Source organism: Corvus brachyrhynchos, unplaced genomic scaffold (assembly GCF_000691975.1).
Source record: "Corvus brachyrhynchos isolate BGI_N302 unplaced genomic scaffold, ASM69197v1 scaffold194, whole genome shotgun sequence".
In the NCBI taxonomy this organism is placed as follows: Eukaryota; Metazoa; Chordata; class Aves; order Passeriformes; family Corvidae; genus Corvus; species Corvus brachyrhynchos.
Genome location: NW_008237890.1, coordinates 1,170,589 through 1,191,389, shown reverse-complemented (window position 1 = coordinate 1,191,389; position 20,801 = coordinate 1,170,589). Strand labels below are relative to the sequence as shown.

General features: G+C 37.5%; 2 protein-coding genes across 2 annotated transcripts in view; one reads left to right on the top strand and one right to left on the bottom strand.

Annotated features, from left to right (window-relative positions):
- Positions 1-8,019, top strand: part of GLDC (glycine decarboxylase) — a gene marked incomplete at its 5' end in the record, with an annotated part of 28,989 nt that extends 20,970 nt beyond the window's left edge. Inside the window, 8 exons of the mRNA XM_017732785.1 lie at positions 261-410; positions 855-967; positions 1,594-1,735; positions 3,066-3,177; positions 4,444-4,539; positions 5,488-5,660; positions 6,318-6,398; positions 7,385-8,019. Coding sequence (XP_017588274.1) covers positions 261-410; positions 855-967; positions 1,594-1,735; positions 3,066-3,177; positions 4,444-4,539; positions 5,488-5,660; positions 6,318-6,398; positions 7,385-7,528 — 1,011 coding nt within the window. The remainder of the gene's footprint in view (positions 1-260; positions 411-854; positions 968-1,593; positions 1,736-3,065; positions 3,178-4,443; positions 4,540-5,487; positions 5,661-6,317; positions 6,399-7,384) is intronic.
- A 1,978-nt stretch (positions 8,020-9,997) lies between these two features.
- The window catches only part of UHRF2 (ubiquitin like with PHD and ring finger domains 2), a 79,199-nt gene continuing 68,395 nt past the window's right edge, over positions 9,998-20,801 (bottom strand). The window contains exons 11-17 of the mRNA XM_017732784.1: positions 18,335-18,441; positions 16,178-16,340; positions 15,506-15,643; positions 14,590-14,713; positions 14,027-14,187; positions 13,175-13,273; positions 9,998-11,171 (exon numbers count right to left, since the gene is read on the bottom strand). Coding sequence (XP_017588273.1) covers positions 11,025-11,171; positions 13,175-13,273; positions 14,027-14,187; positions 14,590-14,713; positions 15,506-15,643; positions 16,178-16,340; positions 18,335-18,441 — 939 coding nt within the window. The 3' untranslated portion in view covers positions 9,998-11,024. The remainder of the gene's footprint in view (positions 11,172-13,174; positions 13,274-14,026; positions 14,188-14,589; positions 14,714-15,505; positions 15,644-16,177; positions 16,341-18,334; positions 18,442-20,801) is intronic.

Genomic DNA, 20,801 nt, shown 5'->3' with positions numbered 1-20,801 from the left:
TATATATAGATCTTTTAATACCTGCCTTCTTCCCTGTTTTAAAATTCTGTTTTATTCAGAAATCACTCTTTTTCCATAGGCATGGCCAAAGGAAGGAGCCCGGTTTCCTTTGCTGACTATAAACTACTTAGACTATCTGCTGATAGACTTGCTTCTCACCTGTAAAACATCTTGCTTTTTGTTGTACTTTTTAAAAATAAAATCTTGAGAAGCTCTAGGGGCCTCAGTGACATTTTTTTCTCTCCCCTCCCTGCCACCAGGTGGACAAGCACAAGGAGAACTTGGCAGCCATCATGATCACATACCCTTCCACCAATGGTGTGTTTGAAGAGGAGATTGGAGATGTGTGTGACCTCATTCACAAACATGGAGGCCAAGTTTACTTAGATGGAGCAAATATGAATGCTCAGGTACAAAATCTAGGCAGTTTTATTACTACTGGGAGTCCCTGGAGTAAAAACAGCACAGCTGTACTTAGTTCAGACCATAACACAGCTTCCATGCAAGATGGCAGTGTTAGGGGGAGGAGGTGGTATTTCCAAGAACAGTAATAAAAGATGGTGAAAGTAATTCTCTTTTATTTGATTTTGCCCTGAAACGTGTCATAAGATGTGTGAGTTGTTCACTGAAATTGGCTTAGTCTGCCTAACCTTTATCAAAGATACTCTTTACAGACATAATTAAGAATTCCTAAAGCAAAATATTATTTGCATCAAGTTCTTGTTTATGATGCATCATGATAAAGAAAACCATAAAAACATACACCATCTTTTTCAACCTGTTCTTCTTGCATTCATTAATAGGTCTTAAATGGCATATGAAGAATGTATTGAAACAGAGTATTCCCTTTACAGGTTGGTCTGTGTCGTCCTGGAGATTATGGCTCTGATGTCTCTCACTTAAATCTTCACAAAACCTTTTGCATTCCCCATGGAGGAGGAGGACCTGGAATGGGACCAATTGGAGTGTGGGTATCTCTTAAAAAAACCCATGTATATATAAATATATATACATATATATCCCTTATTGAATCTTGGTTGGCCGTTCCCTTCAGTACGGAGTCGTGGATGGGAGAGGTGTTATGCTGGTTGTAAATGTCCATCCTTCTCCAGCACAGTCATGCGCTGATCTCATGAATGGTGGTGTCCACCTGTATTCCCAAACCCTGGCTTCCATGGTGGCCTTTTAGTGTGTATGGTAGACCTCACTCAGCAATCTCTTTCCTGGGTAAGGGATGATTTGTGGACTTGAGGGCTGATAATACTGCTTGTAATCCAGAACACAGAAGTGGTATATGAGCTGTGTGAATTTATCCTGTGGAGCATTCATGTTTAAAGGAAAATAATCTTGTTTAAAGGAGGTAATTTTTATTTGGATAGCACCATGAATATCTTGTGATAGGTTGAAAACTGAGTGCCATCCTCCACTGGTACCAGTTGTGTTAATAAACTTTCCTTTGAAGAAAGCATAGACCAGACTTTCCTGGAGGACTGTAGGTGGAAGCAAGGTGAAGAGAAACTACTGCTGAAACTGTCCAGATATGGTAACACAGGAACACACATTTAAGTTCTAAAATCAATGTTTTTGTTTTAGGAAGAAACATTTGGCTCCCTACTTGCCTACCCACCCTGTCATCAAAATACAGCCGGATAAGGATGCATGTTCTTTGGGTACTGTCAGTGCTGCACCTTGGGGTTCCAGTGCTATATTGCCAATTTCCTGGGTGTATATCAAGGTGTGTAGACTTTTATAAGGAGTATCAGCTGAGGTTCTGTTTCTCTTTCAAGTTCAATCACCACTGGAATCACAAGAAAAGGTTTAAGAGCAACTCATCATAAGATGTTTGCACAGACTGAAATGCAGGTGACTACAGCACAGTCATAGGTTATTTACATCCATCAAGCCTACTTGTTTTATAGTAGGACAATGTTGCCATGAGAAAGGATGTCAGGACAACTGCTGTCTCTTTAATCTCTTGTCTGTAATAACTCTTGAGATAAGTGGACACCAGGCAGAAAACTGCAGTCAGGCTTCCACTTTCTGACATTGAAGTTTTCATGTTTAAAAGCTGCTTGGTAATTACTGTTCCCCCAAGAGTATTTTTAGTTGTGTGATTCAGTATTGTTACACTTGACATCTGTGTAACATTCAACTTTACAATATCCTGAATTCCAGAAGATTTTACTGAGTTTGAAAACTGAACTTAGTTTTTGGCTTTACATGTGAGACAGTTTGATCATGATCTGTGTAATTTGTTAATCCCTTGCAATTTAGTGATGAAACAGCAAATATTTGGTTACATGTATGGAAGTGTTTAGCCAACAGAGATGAATGTTGACTCACATTCTATTTGAGAGAAGGGTGCACTGGGACTCTGAGCAACATTTAAGGCTTCCAGTGACAGAGTTGGGGAAGATTGAACCTAGGCCGCTGTCATTCAGGATACTTTGTTGCCAGTTTCATATTATTAACCACGGAAACTTCCTCTGCTGCGGAAACCAGCTCTCCAGGAATTCAAAATGTGCAACTATGAACTGGCGCAATTTCCATGGTGGCTTTTCAGCTGTGGGTAAAAATCACTTGTGACTGTAAGCTGGTTCCCATTGCAGAATATTTAATCCCTTAGAAATTTTTAAGGGGAGCTGTTTCTTCACAGTGCAAAATGCCATATATTTACACTGTCCCATCTACAGTTCTCTGCACACTCTTGCTGTGGGATGGAGACAGGCAGCCTGTGCCTTTCGGCATTGTTTGTGTTCGCACTTTTTTCTATTTAGTTCAAAGCTTCTCAGTTTGAGGAAAGGTTTGGGTCACTCACTTGACTTCACGCTAAACCTCTTACACAGTAGATACTCTCGTAATCTATGTACACCAAAGGTGCTCTCAGTCAGTATCCAGTGCTTCTCCGTGAGTGTCGTGTGGAAAAGTGTAACAGCAGAGTGACTGCCTTAGAACTAGCCAGGTGCATCGAGGTGTGCTGTCTGTCGTGCTTGCCACTGCAGGAGCACACTTGGCTTGCTTGGGACCTGCTTTAGATCTGTTTCTTCATGTTATCTTTCTTTCAGACAATGGGAGCAAAGGGTCTGAAGCATGCTTCTGAGATTGCTATACTAAATGCAAACTACATGGCAAAGAGGCTAGAGAAACACTACAAAGTCCTTTTCAGAGGAGCAAGAGGCAAGTATTAGACTTTTTTTTTCCCTACCAGTCTGACTTTTTTTTGCTTCATGTAGAAGTTGGCTTGCAGTATGGTTTTTTTTTTTAATGCTATGTGATAGCTGCATTTCAAACTTCTCTTGATGTTGTTCACAAGGAGAGAAATAGCCTGCCACACTTCTTCTATGGATGTATTGCAATGAAACTGAGATATTTGGAAGTAGAAGAAAAGTAATATCTGTTTGTAATGAGAAAAAATTATGCCGAAAGATAGAGTAAACCATTAGATTGTTCTCCTTGAAATCTAATCTAATGGCAGATTAATGAACATTAGAAAAAGGAAAAGCAAACAAGTTGAGGCTTCCAAATCTCCACAACCAATGGTGCAACAATTTAGGAACTGGAAGTAATTTTTGGACCTGTACTTCCCCTTGCACACTTGCTCTGAAACAAAAATACCACCAAGTTTCCCTCATTTCTGCTCCTTGTTCACTTTTGTGAGATAAGACAGAATCCCCTTGGCAATGCACAATATTTTAGCTACATTCTGGTACCCTGTTTTGGCTCTCCAGACTTGCAACAGGACAGCAGTAATGAAGAAGAGATGAAAAAAATTATTGTGATAGTAGAGTAACTATCAGAGAATTTATTTTGCTTGTTTAAGCCGAACGGCATCGAAGAACATTTGAGTACAATATACATTATCTTTAAAATATATCTTAAGTTTAATGGTGTACACCTTGGTTAAACCTGCAAGTTGTACTTCAATAGAATTGAATGAAAGTTGCAAATTTTTAAGGATCTAACAATATAATGAAACAAGGTTCTCCAGAATCATGCATATAAATACAGATAACTTTTGCCTTTAGCCTCTGTATAACACTAGATATGAGATTTGCTCTGGCATAAGATAAAACTGATTATCTTGATTAATTTAGGATAGCCTAAGACCCAAGTGGTGTTGGGCCATTGACAAATCCAATTAATTTATCAGAGAACATGTAAATTGTAGGAGTTACTTTGACCACTCATTCGTGATTCTGGTCTTCATCCTAGTCTGGATAAGGCTTCTTCTTAATGTGATGTGGGACTCAAGGAGCCAGTCTTCAAAAACTGAGTTGTATGTCTCCTACCTGACAATTTCTCAGATTTGAGGTTTTGCCCAAGTGGATATTTTTGAGTTTGTCTTTTTGCCATGTTCTCCACAAAGCCAACCAGAACAGACAGATTGGTAAATTGCATTGTTCCCCTACTAAGTAAACCTAGTGTTCACTTTTTCACTTACAGGTTATGTAGCCCATGAATTCATTTTGGATACAAGACCTTTCAAAAAAACAGCAAACATTGAAGCTGTAGATGTTGCTAAGAGGCTTCAGGATTATGGTAAATCAAATGTCTATTCTTTAAAATAGCACTGCAAGTGAAAATTTTCTAAATCTCTTCTAAAGGGAGACACAAACATTCTAGTTCTGTGCTTATGGATGATGAATCTGTCACAATCATTGCAGGCTTCCTCATGTTCTTTAAGGGCTTGGAGAGATATTTGCATATACTGAGTTGTAGTAGGTACTTCTGACTCTGCTGCTACTTCACAGTTTTGTCTACTGCCCCATCAAATTACTGATTACATGACTCTCAACCGTTCGGAGTAAGTGGGTTGGAGCCAAAAGCTTAGTAAGATTCCAACAAAGCAAAACAAAATAAAATAGGGGAAAAAAAAGAAATACTGTTGAAGTAGGATAATAGGATTTCAACAGTTCCATCCTCATATAGTTTATGCAGTTTTGTACACAGGCACTTAAGGATCTGACTGTGGATGCTCTTTGGCTGCCAGACAAGAGAACCCATTGAACTGCTTGATCCTATAGAACTGTGCTTCTAATAAATATGCATGAAAGCAGTCAAAATCCTAATCAGTAATATGTCTTCAGTGAAATAATCTAAAGCCTAATTGTGATACTAAAAAACCCACCCTTCCTGCCCTTTGTAAGTGAGCCTTAAATATCATGCACCACTTTAAACAGACTTTTCACTAGGTATAGAGGTGAGTTCCCACAGATAAGTATATTGAAGTTCCTTTTTAATTAACTGTTTCATTACATCAGTGTGTAACTCTACTGTAAATAATACACTGGTGGTACCCTTCAGCGCTAAAAACAAAGATACTTGAAAAGTCTGTCTTACCTCTAAAGTATAGTGCCAACACTACCAATGTTCAGTCCTGTAAAGATGATTGTATAGGAAGGGCTGAATTTGTTAATCTGCTGATAGCTAATGCATGTATTCTCTTATAACTTATTGAGAGTGACTGATTTCTGCTATTGTCATCAGGTTTTCATGCTCCAACCATGTCTTGGCCAGTGGCAGGGACACTTATGATTGAACCAACAGAGTCTGAAGACAAAGCAGAGCTGGACAGATTTTGTGATGCAATGATCAACATTCGGCAGGAAATTGCTGAAATAGAGGAGGGCAGGATGGACCCCCAAATTAACCCACTAAAGGTAAGATGACATGTAGAGCAAGGTACCAGCATGATCTCAACCCTTGAGACTACAAAAGCCCACGTCCTGGTCTTTCAGTACTCTCAAAACTAACAGTGCACAACAGTGAACACAGTATTTTTTTGAGAAACCTTCAATGTTTTCTAAAATTTGAATTTTGACTTTTTCAAGTCAGAAGTCAAGCCCTTGCTGACAGAGCAGAGAAAGTTATTTCCACAAGCATTTAATCTATATTTCAAGACTATCTCAAAGTAACAAGAGAAACGCTTATTTTGTGTGCTTAAGACAGGAAGTGGAATGATCTTAGCAGTAACAATTAAATAAAGATTGAATTAATTATTTTAGCAATGGCAGGACAGAACTGGTATCAGCTCAAGTTCTGTTCAACTCTTTTAATATTTTACTGACTTCTAAGTTTAGTGAAAAGCCAAAAGCATATTCAAGCCTTGGGTATCGTCTTCAGGCAAACTGAAAAAAAATCCAAATACTGACTTGCCTCCTGGTTTAAATCTGCCTTTCCCCCACCTCCCCTGATAAACAGTGTTCTCTAGACAGTAATTATTCATATGTGGTAATGTGAACTTGAAGAAGGCTTCTCACTGATAGCTCAACTGAATTCAGTAAATTCATGTCCTAAACATGTCTTGTTTCTTGCAGATGTCACCACATACTCTGAACTGTGTCACTTCTTCCAAGTGGGATCGTCCCTACTCCAGAGAAGTGGCAGCATTCCCACTGGTGAGTACATAATGGGAACTTCGTGGTGTGGTAATACATAAATATGCTTTGTGCTCTGTAGTTTCTTACTCAGTTGGAGATGAAGTAATGTAGTAAGAATGAAAACTTCAGAGCCATTTTATTGTAGCTCAATTTTTATGTGTGTGAGCTCTACTGCAATTTCATTAGTTTTGTTTTTAAAGACAAGGAAAGAAGAGCTCAAAAAAAAAAATCTCTACATGTAGGTTCAGACTTGGATTTCTGAATTAGCACTTCAACACTGAATAGTCATTCCTATTGGAAACAGCCTGTTCAGTTCTGACATACTGCACCAAGGGCTCCCAAAACAGAGTCCCATGTGCTGACATTCAAAGCTCTGCTCAAAAGAACTTGCGTAAGGGTGCGACCAGATGCCCCATGGTCAGCATGGAGAAAGCAACACCAGTGTGGACCTGCTACAAATAAAGGTCACATTGGAGCTGGACTCTGATATCAGACTTCCTAATTGCTTCCATAGTCATAGCAGCTAAATGTAGGTGTAACCAACCTTTCTTATCTGAAACTTAAATGCAAGTATTTTAGTGATATGTACTCTTTCAAAGAATAAGAATTCAACTACACCTGTGAAGTTTGCCACTTTCCTTTATGTATTATATTGTAACTATATTGAACAGCACAGCAGTCTCCTCCACTTTTCCTTCGTTCCTATCTGTAAGCCAGTTGTTCAAAGGATAATAAAGTTTTCTTTCATCTCATGAAAACTGCTTCTTTGCAAGCATGTGTTAGAGGACATGACTACACTTTCTTGAAAATCTAAACATTCTTTTGACTGTCACCTCTATTGTACATGCTTGTTAATTTTCAGTGACAGCTAAGAGATTTGAAGGATGGCTTAAAAATCCACTTCCACAGCACTTGTAATTCTTCAAGCTTCTAATGTCTATTACAATTTTGTAGCTTTACTTGGCAGAAAAATTAAGATGGTTGGGTTTTTTTCTCTCTGTTAGCCATTTGTGAAGCCTGAAAGCAAGTTTTGGCCCACAATTGCTCGCATTGATGACATATATGGTGATCAACATCTGGTTTGTACCTGCCCACCAATGGAAGCCTATGAATCTCCATTTTCTGAACAGAAGAGAGCATCTTCCTAAGACTGCTTCCAGCTGCCTGCATTTTTGACTCCATCAGGATGGCCCTTTCCTGATTTCCTGGGGATATTTATACTGTGTATATTTTGAATAATCACCACGTTTGTTAATTGAATCACTGCTCAGTTAAAATGTAAATACAATCAGTATGTTAGGTGTAAACAAAATGTGATTATTTCACAGCAGTTGATGTTGGAAGTTGCCTTGATTCAGCATTTTGTCTGTTTTGTGCTGAAGTTTTAACAATTAACACCCAATTTGCAAAGTGGCATGGAAAATACAGTTTAAAAAGTAGAAAAGATGCAGATACACAAGGCAATACTAATAAATATTAACTGCAGAAGTAATTGTTTATATTTTGTAAAAAAATGATTAAGTAGATTTTAAAATTTACTTCTCATATTACCACTAACTAGCATTGCTAGTGTTAATATTTCATACTGATTTTTTACCTGTCAGTGTTATTAGTCTAATAAAACTGGTCACAATTTTAAGTGTTGTCATGTTTTGGATTTAAACTTTTCAGCTGGATTTGTCCAACAGAACAATATGAAATTATGAAGCTTAAGTTCTGATTTATGGCAATGGCTGCAGCAGCAATAAACTTCTACACAAAGGAATACTGTCAGAGATTAGTATTTAAATAAATCTCTAATTTTTTTAATGAGCCAGGATGATCCATTTTACCAAGCAGTAACAATCTTGTTCTATATCACATCATTTTTTCTTAGTGGTTCCATCTAGTCCTCTCTTATTCTGGAGAAGGCATAAAAGACCACTGTGAACTTTTTCGTATTACTTAAATCTTGGGTAAAAAAACCATTCTCTTTCTACAGTTTCTCAAGTCCCCCTCTGGCGCTTTTTTATACAGAGCACTCAATTTGCCTTAGTTTATCTACAGTTTGTGTAAAAATTGATGCACAGCTGAAGCTGTGGCCCTCCAAGAGCACCAACTGCACTCAGACCAGAGCCCTCCTGCAACACACAGTGCCACATTAAATTACTCTGCAGCCAGAACTCAGACCTTAAACATGAGCCTTTTCCAGCATGTTCCAAATCAAATTTACAAAAAACCAATCCTCTCCATCCTCTGTGTGACTAGTTACACAGTCAGACCTTTGTGCTACGAGCACATTTGAAAGGAACCTGCCCAGGGCTGTGCAGAGTTGTCTGTGTTTGATGTATGTGAGCATCCCTGAAGGGAGCAACTCATTCAGCCACACGAAGCACAATTTTCATGAATTAGGAAACAGGCACTGGGACAACACTGAGACCACAGAAAGAACCACAGAGTTTTGCACCTTAGCACCAGCTACTACCCAAACTCTTTTTAAAGATCTACGTGCACGCTCAGCCTGGGAACTCTCTCTCAAGCGACGCAAACGAGGCTGGTGCTCACAGCAATATTTTAAGTACTGTAAACTTTGGGTCTTTTACAGTGAAAGTTTTGGGACTGCAACTTTTTCATTACCTACCTCATGTCTTCAATAGGGGGCTTTACACAAAGAGACTGTGGATGATAGGAGACAGGAATGGCTTTCATTAAAGGAAAGTCAGGCCAGATACCAGTTTTTATGTGAAAAACTGCACCTACATCATAAATAACCTCAATATATAGTGAAGAAAATCAGAATTTTTTTACTCTAGCTTTCAGTAGCTATTGATATAGTATTAAGGATGTAAGAATCATGAAAAGCCACTGCAGGCTTGTAATGTGAGGAAAGGACAGTCACTCTGTGTTGCCAATCTAATTCCACAGTCTTGACAAGCTCCTTTAGAATTTGTTAAAAGCAGTCATGTTGCCTGATTATGTCACTGAAAAAAATATATTAAAAAACTGGTTTACATATTTTTGTATAAAGAAGGTAACTTCCCACTGTTGACCTAAAACTGATAAAATTTATATTGTGAATTAATTGGTAAAATCTATCCAATGGAAAACAAAGCATTAAAATATTTTACAGTACTCAGCTAAAAGCTAGAAGTCTTATGTGCTTACCGCATAGATGCGATGACTGTTACACAGGTAAAATCATATCTGTTTTCTCCAGAAATTACTGAGCTACCTGTAGCACTGTGGGCTGCAGGCTGTCACTGCAACCTCAGTGCCTACAGAGGCCATCGGACTCACCCAGCTGACCAACCACCGTGCAGGAATCCCACAGCTCCCAGCTGCACCGACAGCCCAGCGGGACAGGCAGGGCTCCCTCCCTCTCTGGGACATGAACAGAGCACTGCTACAGGCTGTGAGCAACTCCATAGGTATTAATGTCACCACTGGATTTTGATTTGGAGTTGTTTGGCCTTTTTTTAAATTAAGTGTTCTTTTCATTGAGAAATGAGTTAAGGAATATAAAGCCTCACACCCGAAAAATAAAGCCACCCAAGGAAAGCATAGTAACCTGAAAAATAAATTCTGTAAAAACCTGATTACTTAATTAAGTGGACAATAGTAAATACAAAACTAGCAAATTTTCTGAATCATAAAATATTTAATAAGGTATATTTGGGGGGCAGGGGGGGAATATATTGTATATAAAATTTCAGATCACAATATGAAGCGATTTGAACCCTCTCCAAGCTAGCACTGCCTTTAATGCTGTGTAGATGTATTGCCACTGATACAAGACCTACTAAAAGCATACAGTTTAACTAATACAGAAGTGGCTTTTTTTATATGAACTATTTTTTACACAACTAGAGTGTCTTGAATACCCTCTTTAAGTGCAAAAAACACAGATCACTTTACACTAATGCAGCAACAATGCATATTGTTCTCATTAGTCATTAGTAGTCAACTTGCATAAGATACAAGAAAAGCACAATGAAGCTCACAAAAATAGACTAAAAATCAGCCTGTTCTTGCAAAAAAATACAGCATAATAGAAGAAAAAGACAAAAAAGGGATTATGCACACCACAAAATTTACTGTTTAATCCAAATGGCTTAAGTGCTGAATCTGTTTCTTTTTCCTGGTTTTTTGTGGGTTTTTCTTTTGGTTTGTGTTTTGTTACTGGGTTCTTTTTTTTTTTTGTAAATCAAACCACATGGACCAGGCACAACTAATATTCAGGAGGCAGTGTGTAGCTAAAACATCACTAACTTTTTTTCATCCCCAACATTGTTTCATTGTTTGACACAATTTACTTTCCTCTGTCCTGAGGTAGTTACAAAAAAAACAAATCATAAATTAAGCATCAGCTAGGCCAGTAAGAGCTGAGGCTTTTCTTTTCTTTTTTTTTTTCTTTTTTTTTTTTTTTTTCTTCTTTAAAAACTATTTGTTAACTGGCCAAAACTACCCTTGATGTTAAAAGACAGCTGAGAATTAGAGTTCTCACAACACCAAAAATGGCTATGAGGGGAAGAGGGTTAGCTGCTTCAAAATGTGACAATATATTGAGTCCCATCAAGCAGGCTGGTCCACTGCTGACTTTCCCATGTTTATCCCCCTTTACTCTCTATAAAGTCACTGCGAGAAGTACAGAAGGGTCTGAGCACATCATCGTCCTTTACTGTAACCAGGAAAGAACTGGTCCAGTAGTGTCTGCAGGACCTTGTTGGGAGCCATGGTGTAGCCCTTCCCCAGGTCATAGCGGCAGGCAGGGCAGGTGAACACTTCGGCTCTGAAGGAGCGCTGTAAACAACTCTAGGACACACAAAGACAGAGAAGTAAATTGTGACAACTTCGTTTTAGACTGACAGCTTAACCAGCAAAAAGTAAGGAATCACTGTAAACCGAAGGCACAATCTGCTGTACTACCAGAAAAAAGGAAGTCTTTGCCAAGCCCTCTGGTGCCTGACTCTGCCTGTGACTAAAATGTCCTAGCAAAGGAACTCTTCTCTGTGCTGGGGAGGGAAACACTGTGCTTGGGTGGAATTAAATCACTAATGAGGTTTCCCCTTCATTTCCACTAATGCCTTCCTGTAAGTCACAGCCAGTCTTTAGCTTCCTTATAGCTTCACGGATTGCTATAGTTTTCCAGACCTTCATTTCAAGAGGAAGGTGAATATACCATGTATACTGTTTATGTAACAATCTCCATCTACCTCATCAGAATAGATTCAGTTAAGCCTTACAGATATTTGTAGGATAATATAATCTCTAACACATTAGCATCTGTGCTGTCATCCTTACTACGTTACTGCAGACTCCTGAGTGAGCATCGTAAATTTGCCAGAGCAGATCTGTGTCCGAACAGCAACAGCAGCTTACTATCAAACTATTCCTTACAACTTTAACTGGATGTTACATTATATCCTCAAATATTTACTGACATCTTCAAATATGGTGCTTTCTGGGTTTGCTGCCATTCAGCTTTCTCTTCTTTTTCCATGGTTTTCCAACTTCCATAATTCTAAATACTAACTCCTTCATAATATTTCTTGTTTTTCAAGGAGACATAATCTTTGTGTGCAGGCCACACATAAGAACACCCTGATTCTTACTGGAGTGGAATCTTCTTGAACAGCAGCCTATCATTACCGAATACTATACTAGGATGATAATAGCTTGAGTCCTTTTAGAGTCTCAGGCAGAAATACTAGGTACAGCTGGCACCATTCAAAGATGCACAATTTAGATCATGAATCTGTACACACCAGTGCTACAAAATTAACTCTGGTCCAGATTTGATTCCAAGCTCCTTACATTATATCCAGATGACCATGATTTTAAGACGCATGAGTAATGTACTGACTTCTGTGGCCCTCCTACCAAACATGGACAATGCCAAGAATAACAAGATAACGTAACTTTCTCTGAAGGAGCCCAAATAATTTTCTAGGGTATTTACCCTCCACTGATGCCTTTTCCTGGTCTTAAAATCAAGAGTCAAACATGGTTAGAAGGGGAAAGGGGATTTTACCTTGGTATTTATTTTAAGGATCCTTAGGTGCACACGTCCAGGTCAAATGTACCAAAATACACACCGCAATGCCCACCCCAAAAGATCTGGTATCACATTATAGATCTTTACTAATTAGCATATCTATCAAAGATTCCCCAATGAGAGGCTCAAGTGAGCCCCCCTCCCCAAGGAGCCTTCCCCTGGATGGTTCTATCTTAGTTTACAGAATGTGTTCTGGAGAGGACCTTGGGGTCTGGGGCACACTGATCCCTAACTATGAAGCTTCTAAAATGTTTAGTCTTCTAGCTGAACTAACAAGTCCAAGAATGTAGGCAAAAAGCACTAAGAATACAGAAGTTGTAAAAAGGTATAACAGGGGTGTAAAAGAAAAGGCGAAAAATCTTCATGGCATCACCAGCCTTTCACAACTCTTTAACAGAGAGTTATAAAATCATAAAATCTGGTTTTATTTCTTAAGGATGTATAATTAAATCATTGATACTGTGCCAAAATCTAACCTGTGGGCCTAACCAATTCCTAGAGCACCTCCACTGATCACAAAGGCATGACAGCAATGGTAAACCTCACTCATTACGTCTATCAGGAACTATATGAAACATACTTCCACTCTTCATTACACAAAATTAAAGTGTTTACACAGCAAACACTGAATGGAAACTTGTTGCTTGTTTTTGCTCAGAATGTTATGCAATTATTACTGTCTTTCTAAAATGCATATGGCTTTGGTGACTGCAGTCTCAGAACCAAGAAAACAGCCCAGAGCAAGGCAGTTTATTCTTACTTTACAAACGTTGTGGAGGCACTCTGTTGTCACTGGCTGGTAAACCAACTCCTGGCAGCAGACACACATAAAGGATTGTTCCAGTTTCTTCAGAAAATTCTAATGTAGGGCAAAGGAATAAAAGAGACAAACTCTATTATAGTTCTAGTAAATGCCACTTACTACATAAAAATTATATACTTCCAGAAGTTCTTAAGTCCTTGATATCTCTGAGAACAGCTTTCTAGTAGTAATCAGGAAGCATGTCTTTAATGGCTTAATTTCCCTGCTCTTTTACAAATCAAAGAATCATATAATCAGAGAACAGTTTGGGTTGGAAGGGGCCTTCAACAACACCTATTTCAATCCCCATGCCATGGGGAATCTTCCACTCGACCAGGTGGCTCAGGGTCCCATCCAGCCTGGCCTTGAACGCTTTGAGGAATGGGGCATATGTCCCTGGGGAACCTGACATAAAATTATTTTCTGCCTAAACAAAACGTAGTGACTACAACCATCTTTCTTCATGTCTGATTTCTGACATTAGCACAGCATAAAAATACATTCAGTATTTCAGAGAAAACATGCTCTCTTCAAAAATGAAAATAAACTAAAATCCACTTTTAACTTCAAAGTGTTTTTTGAGCAAGAAAAGATCTCTATTATGGAGGCATGAACCCATCCCTCAAACGCAAACTGCACAGATGAGGCTTATTTTCTTGAAATATACGTCTTACAAGTAAAAGTAATGCTAGACAGTCTACATTTTGCATAAGTTCAACAAGCAAATGAGGTTTTAAGAGGGACTCAAGATTTCTCCTAATAACATAAAGAAAAGGCAAACAATAAAAATTATGCATGCAACAAACATACTGGTCCTTCCTTAAGAGAAGCAAGTACTTCATCCCACAGCTTCTGGTTCATGCAGTCTTCTCTAATCAGCCATTGCTGCTCTTGGGTCAGCTGGAAAGCTTCTCCTTTCCCTCCATCTCCCATCCTCATGGCTTTGGGTGTATTCGTAGGTTCCTCTATACCTGCTTAAGATTGTGACCATCAGACACAGTAACAACAGTGTTAGTCTGAACTAACAGAAGACAGAACTGTTTCTAGGAGGAAACCTGGATTAACATGGATTGCAACATGGATTTGCAGCAAGCAAATTCCTACTCCAGTTCATACTGTTCAGCATTGTTTTGGATTGCAGCGCACAGCTGCACAGAAGAATGTTCATTTTTTTTGCAGAGCTTAAGAGAAAAAAACACATTAGGAGCAGTAAAAAGGATTAAGACCCCTACACTGCTACATAATTAAAGATCATGTGCTTATCAATTTACATTAGTACTACAAACAACTTCACACTTCCACAAAGATTTCATGGCTTAGAAATAATGTGACAGATTTTGCTGACAAATGCTAAAAAAGCAAAAAAGAAATACCATCATCAATTGTCCTTTTCTGGTTTCCATTACTTTGGCTGGTTGGCTCCTGTTTCACAGTTTGCTTTTTAACCTTATCTTTCTTCTCCTTACTAGCCATGGCTTCCAAATAACCTTCTGGATACTAAAATTAAAAAGCACAGATTTTAAACAAAAACCACTGGCATACAGGAATAACCAAATACCAAAAAGATTAACTTCTAAAAGACTTTAGATCCCTATGACAACCTAGTAAAATAATTACAAAAAAATTTTAAAATCCTGTATGATGGAGAAAACATTTAAATTAGTATCCACCATTAAAAAAAGCATAGTCAAGTCAAAGAATCTAATCCATACTCAGCTGTATTAAACAGTGTATCTGCACCTGTGTGCTTACAAACGATACAAATCAGGCAGATGATGGTATGCTGTAAGATATACCATTACCTTGCCAGGAATAGATGTTAATTCTTTCCATCTTTCATGGTTTCTGCAATGCCAAAATTTTCATGCATCAGCCTATTTCTGTACCTAAGATACACTATGTATACAAATTCTCAGTCACATGAAGAGAGAAATACATAAAAATGCACAGTTGTTTTGGTTTCTCTGATTCTAGGTGACTCTAGTCACCTGCAGAAAAATTTGTTCCAGCCTAAGAGTCACAAAACTGGACACAAATTCTGATTTTCCAGTCCATATATGCAAACCAATTTACTGCTAGGGCAGAAAGCTTCATTCGCAGTTCCTTCTGCTGTGTCACTATCACAGGATTCTTTCAATTTGCATATAATCTGCAGTGGTTTTTAGTATTAAAAGCTGCCACAGTGAAGTACAAGGGAAGAGAGGGAGCTTTAATTTAACTGATTTCTTTCTTTGGAATTTGTTTACTGGAACTAAGAATGAAAACAACTGTCCAAATCCTGATACCAACCTGTACACTTAGACCCAGCTTCTTTGACCGCTCCATTCCTTCTGAAGTCCAAGGTGCAGGCTCAACGTCATCTCTTCTCAGAAGATAGCGCCAAACTAAAAATCCACATTTTCCAATTTCTGGCCAATACTTCACCACCTAAAGAACAATATAAAATTACTGCCATTATTTTATCACAAGCCAAACACATGAACATTATACTTTAATTGCTCAAGAAGAAATGAGAAGAATGATTTATACATTATTATTATTATATACAGCAGTTCTTTTCTCAGCTGTGAAATTTTTGTATTTTTTACAAATATGGTGCTCTTAAAAGGCACACTCCTTTGTTTCAGAAACCAAGAAGTCTTTAAACGAACAAAAGACTACGATATAGTTGGAAGGACTGAAGAAATAATGAAATTATCTGATTTCAGGGATGAATTTAACTTGATAAGCACATGCAAGCAACTTACAAATTCAACCTTATATATCCCATTACAGATTATGTTCTATTATCATTGCTCTAAGTAATTTCTGTTTGGCTCACTTTGCAAAATAAACTAAAAAGCTATAGTAAAGAAAAAATAACTACTTCTTTCAAGTAATAATGAAGTATTTGCAGACTAATGCATATGAGGCTTTTTAAAACAGACTAAGAGAAATTTCACGTTGTAGGGCTCAAAATACCTTGTAAATGCCATCGTATCTGTTGCCCTCCTCTGGGGCATACTTGCTGATCCGCCGTCCTTTTGAACTGCGCACTACTCTGACTGGTTTACCAGCTCTCCAATTCTTTGACTCTGCTCCATTTTTGTCATCCAGTGGGGCATCACAGTTAAGGGCCAATGCCCTAGAAAGACATTTAAATTCTTCATAAGATAGATTGCTTCACCAAACAGAGTTTAAGAGTTAACATAATTAAGTTGTATGTGTTTCCCTTGCCTAATTTTGCTTTATCAAGAGCGTAAGCTTCTTCAGTATGTTTTTTAGCAGAACTGATGGAAGAAATGAGATCCATGCTATAATGCATGGCATGAAAAAAAGATGGCAACACTAAATATTTTATTATCTAGGTTCCAGATGAAAACTCATCTGAAATTTCCAGATAAAACAAACCAATCCTTTTAGACTTAATAGTCTTCATTTTTAAAAATAATCCTTTCCTAAATAGCATTGAGGAAATTAAAATTATAACAAAAGGCAAGCTTTCCCCATTGCTATCCTGCATCAATACAGGCTTTTTAAGTGTGTACACAAAAGTAATGAATATGATGAAAAACATATAGACAAAAAAGTACACAATTACCATTCAAAAAAGCTCTAAGTACCATTCCACTCTCACATGATACATAAAATACCTCAGAAGGTGTTAGAGAAGGACTTAGAATCATAGTACCTAATTTAAGGACAAGCAAACTCCTTTAGCCATGAAGACCCTCTTCTAGAAACCTGGAGCAAGACAGTATGACCAAGTCGCCAGTAAGAAACAGTATTTCTACTACCACAGCCTGACTTGAAGGGATTGAAAACCCTTCAGAATCAGCCACAACTCAAATTACGGAACTCAAAACAGAAGAAATAATATGCGTTATAAACAGACATGGTACAAGTTCTCCACATTGTAGAGAACAGTAAGAGACAGGAACACTACGCCAACATTAAAAATGTTTCCCATTTAAAACCAAACCTTGTAAAACTATCTGGACAAGCAAAACCAACACAGATTCAACTACACAGAATCATCATAATATTCTGAATCAAAGTGCTTGAGAACTTGTATCAAGCTCACCAAATGAGAGCAGCATGTTGTTACTCCACGTACCCTAACGTCTTCAAAGCTAAGTAGTTTTGCCTCTGGATTTCTCATTTGCTAAGAGAAAGGCTGTCTGTCACTAAGGAGTCCAGCCTTTAATTCTGTGTCCCAAAACAACTTTGCTCTATTCACTAAATCTGCTTGTAAAGCTACTGCTTAAATCTACTTCCCTCTTTCTTCCCTCCTTGTTCTTGTTCATGTTTGCATCACATACCCCCTCCCCCTCCCTGTCTCAGCAGCCAAGTCAGGCTTTTCCTCTTTCTCCTCTAGACAGCTTGAAAGAATCCCTCTCCAGCCAGTCTGAGAGCAGCAGAACGTGTCTAAATGCAGACCTGGCAAACAAAAGTTCTCAGTGACTCTCAGCATCCCACAGGTGTTCAGAGGTCAGTTGTGTAATAGATTATGCTCTTAGGAACAGAAAAGGATGGAGTACTCTTTGTTCAGGCAGGCTTTTGGAGGATGGAAAAACACTTCAGGCAGATGTCTAATTCTTCCTCTGGATGTATGTTCTCTTTCAAGTACCTGTTTTGATAAAGCAGCACCCTAATTCCTTGCTCTTCATAGAACAATATGACGGAAGAAAGGGCTAACAAAACAGAAAATATTTCTTTTATCATGGGAAAATGAAAACGCTTTCTTCCTACTTAAATTCATAACTGATTTACCCACTGGAGAAACTTAAAAAACAAAACACCCAGAATTAGAAAACTTCTGCTCAAGAGCTTTGACAAACTTCTCACTTAATTAAAACAGAGTCTTCTGAGGGTGACTGCAGAACAATTTCAACCAGAGGCATGACTGTGAGCTGCAGCAGCAATTCAGCAATGTATTTCACTGAGATGCATGTTCCTTAAAGCAACAAAACTTTATAATGCTTGATAAAATGCCTCTTAGTAGCAAGAGGCATTGCTGTTTACAAACACAGCATGTACAGGAGTGAAAAAATACAGCAAAACATTGGTTTTAAATTAAAGCACTACAACCCAACTTTTTGTTTTGGAATACTTTTGAATTTTATCTTCAAAACTTACCTATTCATGTGCGTTAATGTCTGATCAAATGAATGTTCTCCAATTCTTTTATTGCCAGAAAGATCTCTACCTCCACTCCCAGTGTAAGTGAATTCATCTCCTCGATCCTGTGCAAGAAGATTATCCTTTGGTTTAACGCTCTAAAGTAAAGTAACTCAACTGAAAAAAAAAAAAAAAAAAAGAAAAAAAAAAAAAAGCAACTTTATTTGTTCTATTTACTCAGAGAAAAACTGTAATCCAAGGCATGAAAGACATGTTTTCAATTTCAATATCACCGTCCTACAGCAGCTGTGCCAGCACAAAACTACTGCTCTAGATGTAACCACTTTCCCAAAAAATTCTGATTGAAAAACTGCCTGCCTTAAAAACTGCTACTTTTGCATTTTTTATAAAGCTATTTTGAGAAAAAAATCTGAGGAAGAGAACATATTCTAGCAAGTGGTTACTTGCTCTTGAGCTTTCATTGAGTTTACAAGAACATCATGTTTCTAAAATACACAGTAAATACCTTGGATGAATCATGTCAGCCACTTCAGCTTGTGCAAGGAGCTTAGTGCTGATACATACATACAGTGCTGCCTTATGTACAAGGCAGGTGCTTTAGTGAAATACTAATCCCAACTCTTCTGAATCAGTGAGAGTTTAAAATGATTTAGATTCATATTTTGTAAGTTAAAATAATTCTGTACTATAGTTCCTATGTAGAATTTTCATGAAATTGAAAGAAGGTTGATAAAATCTTTTACCATGAGCTGTGAAAACTGTCAAAATCTAAATACACTTAAGTAAAGCCTGTATTTCTACTTCCTGGACAAAGTCTGTCACAGAATTTCATATTACTCCTGGGAAATTCATGTATTTCCAGAAATACATAAATATACACATTACATATATATTTAATGCGTTATTTCTTTGGAAATGCATACTGGGTACAAAGCATGTAGCAATTGTGGAAGATAAACATTTAATAGGAAAATAATATCTAAATGAATATTTAAAGCAAAATTCGGAACATCTATGCAGTAATAAAATTCAGTCCACTTCTTACCACTATTAAAAGTCTGACATTTTTTAGGATCCAGTGCAAGACTGTTACATATATTTCAGGACTGACAACAGCAGAAAAAGAGAAAGTTAGAAAGAGAAATGCTGGTTGAACAAGGCCATAGATAATTATAGAAATTAGGTTCATTTTATTTTGTGTAGGTAAAACCTAACAGAAACTCAGCTGCAGTCATCTGCACATAATAAATACAAGTGCTATGAAGTTAAAAAGTATACTCAAAACCTAGCAAAGACATGTATAAACTTTGGTATCTGCTTTCTTAAAACAGTCTACTTACTCTACTAAATAAATCTCTAAAAACCAACAGAAATAGAATGAATTTCTATTAAAGACAGTATAAGAAACAACTTTAAAAGGCCAACCAGACAAGAACCATTTACTAAGAAAGTATGTAAAATAAATTGTATAAAATAAAGTATCACAGAATTGGAATTAATCACAGAGTATGTTTCATTTTTCAGTGACTGTCAAGGCAAACACAATGCACAGATCACGCAAAGATGATCCTGATAATAATATGAACAAGGATGGATTTGCTTGATGTATCACAACCAATCAAACAAATTGCATTTTGACAATGAATAAGAAGCTTGTCACAAGTTCAGAAAAACAGGGAAACATATCTTGGAAGGTCATGAATCCAGAATAGCCTGCGTTTTCTAACAAAGAAAGAAACACACACATGTTGATTATGTGGCAGGGTGGGGAGGGACTGTTAAGGCACTTTTTGATATACAAGCAGAAATAAACTGAAATCAGAAGGTGATTTTTTTCTCTCTTCTTAGAACGTAATTTTGAGATAAATACTGATATGACATATATATAAGAATGTGAAAAAATCCAAGAAAGACAGAAACACTTCATATGAAAGCAAGAGGGGGAAAACTATTTACAAGACAGGACAGGTTCTTGACAAACTTCTGTTTATCAACTACCAGGTTGTTGATACATCTTCACGAGAAGAAAGTATGGAATAGACTTTTATTTTCTGGCATAACAGAAAGACATAAATCAAGGACAAATTGCTACAGACTTAAGACAAAAAAACTCAAGAGAGAATGCATAAAGGCAACAGAATTCCTACTTCCATACACTTCTATGGAAAATGGTTAAATGCAAATGGCCTAAAACCAACAAACTTCCAGCATCTTCAGAGAAAGACCAAGTGGTTCTCTGGTGGTAGTCTAACCACAGGCAAACTGAAAACACTGTGCTTGAAGAGATACTATGGATAGAAGGCTATGCATACATGCTCACCTCCTGAACATATCCCGCACTTCATAGGTTACATTTGCTTTTCTTTAATTATCAAAGTGTTCTATGCATAAATAAGCAACTGGAAATGCAGGGGAAGGAAAATGGAGGATAAAAGGAATTACTATGGAACATAAATGTCACAGG